General features: G+C 41.8%; 1 protein-coding gene across 1 annotated transcript; it reads left to right on the forward strand.

The window, feature by feature from the left end:
• Window positions 1-3,374: 3,374 nt before the first annotated feature.
• On the forward strand, window positions 3,375-7,506 carry tppp2 (tubulin polymerization-promoting protein family member 2). The gene is made up of 4 exons (XM_027028618.2): window positions 3,375-3,564; window positions 5,262-5,472; window positions 6,085-6,238; window positions 6,358-7,506. Exons 2-4 carry the CDS (start codon window positions 5,276-5,278, stop codon window positions 6,550-6,552), a joined length of 546 nt encoding a protein of 181 aa, XP_026884419.2. The 5' UTR covers window positions 3,375-3,564; window positions 5,262-5,275; the 3' UTR covers window positions 6,553-7,506.
• Window positions 7,507-10,509: the final 3,003 nt, after the last annotated feature.

Raw genomic sequence — 10,509 nt, forward strand, 5'->3', positions numbered from 1 at the left:
TCATTTTCAATTGTCTGTTAACTCTGTCCTTAACAGTGCCCATGGAATAACTCACCACAGCCCTTATCACAGAGTCCATATCATGGCATGAATTATAAATATATAAATATTTCCATAAGATACAGGGTCTATAATGCATGTAGCTTCCAGCCCTGTCTGATTCCATGTATGATGTCGTGTATGTGTGTGTGTGTGTGTGTGTGTGTGTGTGTGTGTGTGTGTGTGTGTGTGTGTGTGTGTGTGCAGCATGTGGCGGTACAGCTGTTTAATTATTTCTTGTAACAGTTCTGAAAATGTTGCTGAATTCAGTCTTCAGGCAGTTTTGTAAAAAGATTTGTAGCACAACGTTATGTTAACCCCTCCTATGGATGTACCAAGTCTTTCTTAATTCAGAGAATTAACAACCTATTCATGAGAGAATAGATCGTCTTTGAGCAACGAAAACACAATGCTGTGCAGAATTCTTGTCCTGAACATTGTGTAGTGCACTCAAACCTCAGCAATTGACCAGAATGCATTGCAGTACAGTATTTGAGCCAGCATGGGGCCTGGTATGTGTGTACTTTACACCAGATATTTCTATCCGAACTCCTAAGAGAATTGGAACACGAGACACTTTTTTTGGCATGGTCAATAACTAATATTGTCAATATCCTATATGTCAGCCCCTCCTGGGTGTGATTATACCACCCGGAGGTTCATGGAGATATATAGGATAGGACTGTGGATGGTGGCAAAGTAAGTGGGCAAAGCTGGAACCAGTGGTTGCCAGGCATAACCAGGGTTTAAACCTGAAAATTTGGGCAAAGGTGACATAAGGTCCCCCACAGAAAAAGAAAGCCAGAATCATCGCTACCACCATCTGAGAACTTCCTTCTCTGCTTTTTGGATGGACTCTGAGTCCTTCTACAACAGGAAAACTGGTTGAATCATTTGAGTATCATCAGAGACTGCAGTACGTTGAACTGCCACAAGAGGGCAATATGTAGCTTTTATAATAGTAAAAAATCATGAAGAAACTTGTTGGAGTTGTAATCAATTTAAGCCTCCCTTTCGGCAAATTAAAAGAAAATGTTTCCTGTTACAATTTGTAGACCATACAGACTAGAATATATGTAGGGTATAATTTGTAAAAATGTAACATATTTCAAACTCTTATTTCAAACGTTGAAATTTGAAAAGGATGATCAACTTCCATCAACCTAAAATATGTGTACATATGTCTGAAAGTTGGGTTTATTTACTGGTTTTGTTTGTTGTTTGTTTGTTTGTTTGTTTTATTGTGGCATAAGTCCACCGGAACAGCTAGATGGAACCTTGTTATGTTGCTTTTAATTTAGTGATAGAAAGTATGGTTTCTCACTAAACAGTTCACAGGAATCATTTACATTTATATTTACATTTACATTTACATTTGTGGTCTATGAAAGAATTTCTTGTTAGCAAGCTAAGGGATGATATCTCTTTGCATTGCACTTAGTGATAACTTATAGTATAATTTCTTTGTCAGTTTTAATTGAAATTATTTTCATACCGAGTTTACACCAAAGTTTACTAATTGTGCCGTTTCTGATGTTTTCCCGTATGTGAGTGGGGCAGAACAGTGACATGGCGAGGGGCATCGTCACTCCTGCTGTTCGTCTTGTGGAGACTTGGGTGAGTGAGTGCAGTCCCGGGGCTGTAGAATGGGGCTGTAGTATGGGGCTGTAGAATGGGGCTGTAGTATGGGACTATAGCATGGGGCTGTAGAATGGGGCTGTAGAATGGGGCTGTAGTATGGGGCTGTATAATGGGGCTGTAGTATGGGGCTGTATAATGGGGCTGTAGTATGGGACTATAGCATGGGGCTGTAGAATGGGACTATAGCATGGGGCTGTAGTATGGGGCTGTATAATGGGGCTGTAGAATGGGGCTGTATAATGGGGCTGTAGTATGGGACTATAGCATGGGGCTGTAGAATGGGACTATAGCATGGGGCTGTAGTATGGGGCTGTAGAATGGGGCTGTAGTATGGGGCTGTATAATGGGGCTGTAGTATGGGACTATAGCATGGGGCTGTAGAATGGGACTATAGCATGGGGCTGTAGTATGGGGCTGTAGTATGGGGCTGTATAATGGGGCTGTATAATGGGGCTGTAGTATGGGACTATAGCATGGGGCTGTAGAATGGGACTATAGCATGGGGCTGTAGTATGGGGCTGTAGAATGGGGCTGTAGTATGGGGCTGTAGAATAGGGCTGTAGAATGGGGCTTTCCTCACCCTAGTTTAGGTTTGGAACAGTGGCTTAAGGAGACCTGCGCTACCTGAAGACATGCTCCTGCGTGCAATAAGGATGGGCAATAGAGAGCCAGTAAACTGTGGAATTTATAGCGTTTTTGCACTGTGTGTGTGTGTGTGTGTGTGTGTGTGTTTGTGTTTGTGTGCGCGTGTGCACATTTTATGACATGATTCACGCTGGCCTCAATGCATCATATGAACACATCACACAAACACTCACCTGCAGGAGGATGCCTTCTGCTAAATCCATTCAGATTTTGTGCCAAAGATCAGTTTACTTCCATCTCAAAATAAACTAAAAGTAAAACATTAAATTAAAAGCTTCAAATTTTATTAGCAATAAAGTTAATTGTGCAGTTTTCTTTTGTAAACTCTGCCCTCACTAATAATTGCTAAACTATTCTAGGAATTAATTCACACCGGTCTTGAATGTTACCTATATACAGTGAAGTTTTTGTAATAGAAAGGTGTTCTGAAGGAAACAATGGCATTTACATTTCATTTACAGGCTTATTAAAATACATTTCCAAATAATTACTTATATCCCTTAATTATAAGCATCCACCTCAGACTGAACTATGAGTCAGTTGGATAAATTGTGTAAAAATAAATGAAAAGGTGTTTATGTAAAAAGTTGGTTTATTGTGTGGTAATAAAACTGGAAATGCAAATAGAGAAAACTGAGGGAGGTGGGTACTTTTCCTGCCCTCTGTGTGTGTGTGTGTGTGTGTGTGTGTGTGTGTGTGTGTGTGTGTGTGTGTGTGTGTGTGTGTGTGTACAAATTGGTTTGCAGAGCCATTTCTAATGACTGAGTTGGGTGTGGTGGGAGAGAGAGACAGAAAGGAAGGAGGAGCAAAGGCAATTGAACAATGAAGGCTGCAGGGGAGGTGGATGCATGTTAAAGGAATGGAAGGAGGGAATAAAATTATTTCCAATGGAAAGAAGACATAGAAAACCAGAGAAGAGCAGAGAAAAAAGGGAGGGAGAGAGAGTGTGATGTCATCGTTTGTGCTTGGCCGTGCTTTCTCTCCTCCCCCTCTGTATTACGTCATCTCTCTCTCTCTCTCTCTCTCTCACACACACACACTCACACACACTCACGTGCGGATGAATACATAGACACGCACATCAGAGCAGAGCTGAAAGGAGGGCGGACACACACATTTATATTGGTAGAAACAGGCAAGGGCGTGTACACACATACGCATGCGCAGACACACACTCAGCATCCTTGTAGAAACAGATCCGCATCAAGACTTGGAGGTTCCCATTCTCCTCAGTGTCAGGTAGGCCAACCTCTTTATCTCTCTCTCACACACACACACACACACACACACACACACACACACACATATATACCCACCAACAACGACACGAAGGCATACAAATAATTGTGACCTAGAATAGTATAAGGGCAGTTAACATGTTAAATCTTCACTTTAAACATGTTAAATGCTAAGCATGTTAATTCTCCTTGGTCTTTTGTAGAAAATTGATTCAAACATGTTATGTGCTTAACAAAATCTTAACTATAAATGTTTTGGAAAATGTCAGTGGTCGCAGTTTATGGTTTCTAGAAATACAGCTTTTTGCTTGTGTATTGATTTACTTGTTGCTATCTATGCAAACTCCATTCAGTTTTCATAAAGCCCACCCAAAAAAATCTTGACTCTGTCTCTGAACCACAGGGATATTATTTTCAATTCTTTTTAACTTCACCATAGATTTGTCACTGGATAATGGCAAAATTATTACTTGCTGGTGCTTACTGCGATGATGCAATGGCTCTGATATGTTTAACTGTTAACTATTCACAGATGAACATCACATGAAATGCACTAAAATATTTCACTAAAAAGCACAGAACATAAACTCTTTTGATGCAACCACGAAATGATTACAGTAAATTTACTGGATGTTTTACAGTACACATTTACAATACAACTTTAAAGCACATGTACAATACAATTTTACAGGACATTTCCATTATCTCTTGTAGCACCTGAAGATAACACTTTTATAGAACATACTTGGAAAAGGTTCTTGATTTCATTGTTAACAGACATGGCAAAAATTTAGAAACTTTTGAAGGCGACTCTTTGTAGCATTCACTTTTAACTCTGTGAGGTTAATGACGATGTCATGCCATGAAACTCTTCCATTTGAGCTCCAGTGAGTTTGGTGCCATGATCACTGCAGTGATGAGTATTTTCACCTGACATATGCACATGGGGGGGTTGCCAGAGAAAGGGTTTTATCCTAAATACAATCAGAGCATATGGCATGTGCGTGTGTGTGCGCGTGTGTGTGCGCGTGTGTGCATGTGTGTGTGCACCTGTGTGTGCGTGTGTGTGTGTTTATGTGTGCGTGTGAAAGTTGGTGATCGGAAAGAAAAAAAAGAGGAGAATTCATATGTAGGAACAATGCTGTCATGTATCAGAAGCTTCTGTACTGATGTGATCAAAAGACTTACTGAATAGCAATGCTCTAAGTGAGCTTTTAGTGTTAAATGTTTTGGTGTGTGTGTGTGTGTGTGTGTGTGTGTGTGTGTGTGTGTGTGTGTGTGTGTGTGTGTGTCTGTCTCTGTCTGTGAGAGAGAGAGAGAGAGAGAGAGAGCGAGCGAGAACGAGCAAGCATTTATCAGCTCCGTCTGGCAGTTAATCTCACTAATGGAGTAAATGAGCATATAAGCAAAGGCTCATGGGATAGCAAGGAGAGATGCTGAATCATGGTAACACATCACCATCACAACACTATTTCAACATTTATACAATATATACCTCCTGCATCAGAAGACAGCAGTGAAGAAGGAACCAGAAAAGTCTTTGGTTAAATTAGCTTGGATGCACAGAAATACAAATATATATTGAACTGACTGGACTCTCTCTCTCTCTCTCTCTCTCTCTCTCTCTCTCTCTCTCTCTCTCTAATGCCTGTTTTCTTTCTTTTGTCCAAATTGCTGTGATATTCCTTGATATTCTAGATTTTTCTGGTAGCATGGCAGAGGGCTCTGGCACAGCATCAGTGGCGGATATGGAGGCAGCATTCCAGAAGTTTGCTGTGCATGGTGACTCCAAGGCCACTGGGAAAGAAATGAATGGAAAGAACTTTGCCAAACTGTGCAAAGACTGCAAGGTGATCGATGGGAAGGGTGTCACCGGCACCGATGTGGACATCGTTTTCAGCAAAGTGAAGTAGGTGTTTGAGGGAGCAAAGAGCAAAGCCAGTTATGTCTTGGGTTCGTTCCCATGTCAGTCCTGGAACTGGTCTGGGGTTAGTCCCGAGATTAGTTCAGGATTAGATCATATGATTAATTGTGTATTTTGTGGTGGGTTTAGTTTAGTATGGGATTAGTTTTGTTGATACTCCTTGAATAACACCTGAAATCTTCCCAACATATAAATCATCTTGGTGGCGATGAGCAGTCAAAAATGTCTCAGACCTCATCTGTGTGCAGCTTTGCTGTGATGTTACAAATAATGATGTCATGTTATGTCATGTGAACTATAGTTCAGTCAGGGGTTCGCAGCTCTGGCACTGAAGGGTCTCACTGCTTTGGCAGAATGAACCACCACAAAACATTAAGCACTTAATGACCACCAGGCAAACATCAAGAACTTAATATCTTGAAGTGGTTTAGTGAACAGTGAAATAAAGGCCAGTGTACACATAAAAACTATACAGATTAAATTCCAAGACCACTTTTATAGTTCATAATAAAATTCATATATTAAATCTCTCTCTCTCTCTTTCTGTGTGTGTGTGTGTGTGTTTGCGTGTGCGTGTGTGTGTGTGTATTTGTGTAGAGCCAAGTCTGCACGCGTGATTACATTCGAACAGTTCACACAGGCCATGACAGAGTTGGCACCCAAGCGCTTTAAAGGGAAAGGCCAGGAGGAGGCGCTGCAGAGCCTTTATGGCCTCATCGCAGGCAAGGAGCCCACCAACGTGGGCGTGACGGTGGGTAGCAGCGGTCTCACGCATTCACCCTCACTGCAGTCACTGTCTCCTCACTCTCTGGTTTCCACCTGTCTCACTCTCATTCAGTCATGCGTGTGTGTGTGTGCGTGTGAGTGTAGAAAGTGGCCAAGGCTTCCGCGGTGGACCGGCTGACAGACAGCAGTAAGTACACAGGCTCCCATAAAGAGCGCTTCGACGAGTCCGGCAGAGGGAGAGGCAGAGCGGGGCGAGAGGAGATGCCGGACACCAGCGGCTATGTGGGGGCCTACAAGGGCCAGGGCACTTACGACAGCAAAGTGAAGGAAGACGCATGAGAGGAGGAGAGGGAGAGAGGAGGAGATGAGGAGAGGAGTAGAGTGGAGGTGAGGAGGGAGGAGAGACACAAGGAGCTTGGTTCATTTTGATGCAGAGAATTATGGTTCATTTTGCTGCATGTTTCACTGAGCCTTATGGACTTTGTATTTCAGTTGCATATCTGTTAAAAATACACTAACCTCGAGTTCCTCTGCTCCTTCTAGACTGCCTTTATTGGTGAGTGTTCAGCTTTCTGTGTCAGCCTTTGCAGAAACGCTTAAGCAACACTTCCATAACGTTCAAGCAATGTATCTGTGGTCGTAGTACTGGTGCCTTATTTATGTTTCCGGTCACTGACACTTTAGCGCTACTCCTGTGAATCTCTCCTGCGGACTGCATCCTATATCCTTTCATTTCTCTGTTATTCCTTCTCCTTTAGAGAATGCAGGATATATAAACATCCTACTGAATATAAAACTCTGAGTGTGCTTATAATTAATGACTAAATTGATGAGGTAACCAAAAACAGAGCAGTGAGCTGATCTGAGGTAAGCTGAGCTAATCAGTAACGCACTGAAAACTGGACTGTTTTCCAGAACGCTGATCAGTCTGGCTCTCTAAGTCACAGTCTGGTTCTCTAAGATCTCCTGACATTGTTACAAACAGCTGGAAAATATTTGTTAACCAAATTTCTTCTCCAAATGTATAATCACTAGCGGCAGTGATGATAATTCATAGAGGATGGCATTAATGTAATTAATATCAGATGTTAGCTGTTCAGAGATGACAATTAACACTGTGTGCTTGGACTCTGCCATTATGCAAACTTGCAAAGTCAGACAATATATCATCAGTTTGGAAATGATGCCATCACACGTTAGAACGTGAGGACCATGAGGTCATCTGTGTGTGTGTGTGTGTGTGTGTGTGTGTGTGTGTGTGTGTGTGTGTGTGTGTGTGTGTGTGTGTGTGTGTGTGTGAATGATTGTGTGTCTGCATGCCTAGTGGTGGATGATGTTCTCTCCTGGGTGGTGTCCTCTCTCTCCCCTCCAGGCACCTGATTCAGTCCCCCAGAGGCCTGAGGGGTCTGGTTGAGTGTACACTGTGTGTGTGTGTCCCATCCCAGGGGGCAGGGTTTCTGTTTGAGAGTACACTGTGTGCAATTTGCTGCCACTTCTCACTGGTGTGTGACTGGAGGTAAATGCTGAGTGTGTGTTAATTATAAAGCAACCTTGGATTCCTTGAAATACACTATATAAATAATACTTAATTCATTCATTCTAAGATTTCTAAGCAATTGATATGTCTTACTGTTAAATAAAGTGTTATTGGATAATAATCAACGTGTGAAATAAGGTAGGCTTTTCCATTCAGTATCTAGTTCATGTGTATTTCAGAAGTTATAGTAGTCATTATCTAGAGTTCATAAGTAGTTAATATATAGTTAATATCCAGAATAGAATGGTTGGGAAGAATGTTTTCCCAAAGCCTGTAAATTGTGCAATTTTCATGTAATGCTCCTTTATATATAAAGTGATTAATATCAGATAAAGATAAAGAATATTTCAAAAGTACCTTGACGTTTCTCTTCTCACTACTGGCTAAGGTCTATCGTGTCTGCTGTTTGCTGTCTAGTTTGTGCTTGTATCTCTGTCACGCTGTAAACACCCAAAATATTCCCAAATAAAATCTCAGTTCTGAAGGTTTTTGTCTGTTGCGTGAAAACCTTTCCTTGATGTTGTGAGCTGGCTACTCAGGAGCACACAACCGCCCATACCAGGAGAAGTCCTGCAGGGTCTGAGGATGTTTGGGTGTGGGTCTTAGTCGACCTCAAGGCTTTCAGGAATGACTCTGTCAAAACAGTTCTTCTGGCACATTCTTGGGGGAGCAGTACTTTGTTTGTTCATGATTTGGCTCTTGTGTGTTGTGCTAGTTTGACTTCGACCTGCTCATGTTTGATTTTGCAATCAGAACGTTCTAAATTTTTCAGAGAGAGAGAGAGAGAGAGAGAGAGAGAGCTCCCCCACCCTATCCCTCTCTCTCTCACACACACATTAAAACCCTGTTAATGAGGTGCTGTCCCACCATTAGCTTGCACTGGACCGTCACACTTAATTTTTTAATTAATTTTTTCACAGTTCTTCTGAGCTTTCTCTGTTAGCTGAGATGATTATATGTAAAGACTTTCTATGTGCCCAAACTTTGAATTAAATCACTTTAGATGGTCCTTCTGCTCGTCATACCTGTCATCAGAGTCTCTCCTACCAGATTTCAAAATCAGCTCTTTTGTGTTGTATGTGATTCAGATAAATGTTGGCACTGGTAATGCTGAAGGGAGATAGGCTTTACATAACAGCATTTTATTGTAGTGTGAGTGATTAAAGGATTAAAGGACTTTTTTGTTGAGCTTTGTCTGCAGTTCTTTTGTTGAAATTGTGCACTCTTTCAAATGTAAACTAAATAAGCTTGTGAGGTATTTTGCTTTATTGCTGTTGTTGTTAGTGGTGGTGATGTTGGTGTGTTAGAGTGGTGAAACCTGAACTTTGCAGTGTTATTGTTGTGGTTAATGGTGGATAGTGCTTTGGCTTGTGCTCTGGCCAGATCTCTGTATCACTTCTGTAAAGCTGTGACGTGTTCGTGCACAAAGCTGGGGGCGAATGTGCATCAGCCTCTCTCTTAGTCCACATTCTGGGAGAATAAGAGAAAGGCTGGATCTTAAAATAAAATACCCCCCCCCCCACACACACACAGTATAGCACTAATACACACTATAATGGTACAGAAACATTATACGTATGGCTAAATATTTCTCTCAGTCTCTCTCGTTTCCCATCAAGATGAAAGTGAGAGGAGAGAAATGAGAACTCTGTTCCCCAAAGTAAACCCAGAACTCATGTACACACCACGCGCACACCACGCACACATTCCTGCACATATGAGCCAAGGTTGTAGTTACTTTCCCAGAGTTACATGCCATTTACTACAAATGTTTTAGCTGAATGACCTTAGTTGTGCTATTTTCATTCGTGCCTCGTGTAAGAATAAAAAGTATGCGTGACTCCTTAAAAGGCCAGACTCCTGTTCCCACTATCTCAGCAGGGCAGGGGCAGCACATGAACACAGGAGCATACGCTTTCACTGCAGACATGAGGAACACAAAGGGCTTGTTTGCAGCAGGGCCTTTACCTCCTCACTCCTAGAACAGTTTCAGAATCGTCCACGGGGGGAAAATTCAATAATGTATTACAATATATTACAATATTTTCAACTAAAAGAGAAAAAAAGTTAGCAAATGAGCATTCGTAATGGAAATTATGTCTGAAATAATGTTTCTGAATTTGATGGAGACAACGAAGATTATAATAGTGATAAAAGGAAGGTTCTGTCATTATGGGAACTTGCAAAGTTAGACTATATATATATATATATATCATCAGTGCCATCACACATTGTAGAATGAGGTCATCTGGTGTTAGATGGGAGTGGTGTGCATGCATGTGTATGTGTGTGTGTGCGTGCGTGTGTGTATTTCCCTTTCATTCTCTCTTCATTTAAGTTCCATTCTATTCCCCTACTTCTGTCATTTGAATAGTTGTGAGTATATCTCAAATTATGATCATTTGATTGCTTTTTTGACATAAGTGATATATCTAAACTATGAACCGCCAGTGACTAACCCCTGACCCCACCTCACATACCATCACGACCCCCCCACCCGCCATTCTCATTCATTCTGCTTTTCCAGGCAGGGGGGTGAAGGAGGCATTTGGAGAATTCACTCCAAAAAAAAAAGTTCTTCTCCAAAAAAGGAGGCTCGCATGCTGCCCAGGAAAATGACAAGAGGAAAAAGGAGGAGCCCGCAGGGAGAGGGAGAGGGAGAGAGAACGAGAGAAAGGAGGATGTAACCACAGCCATAAAAGGCATGGAGCTTTTCCTCATTCTTCGTCTCTCCTCCCTTCATAACGTGGGTGAGCTCA

Source organism: Electrophorus electricus, chromosome 6, assembly GCF_013358815.1.
Source record: "Electrophorus electricus isolate fEleEle1 chromosome 6, fEleEle1.pri, whole genome shotgun sequence".
In the NCBI taxonomy this organism is placed as follows: domain Eukaryota; kingdom Metazoa; phylum Chordata; class Actinopteri; order Gymnotiformes; family Gymnotidae; genus Electrophorus; species Electrophorus electricus.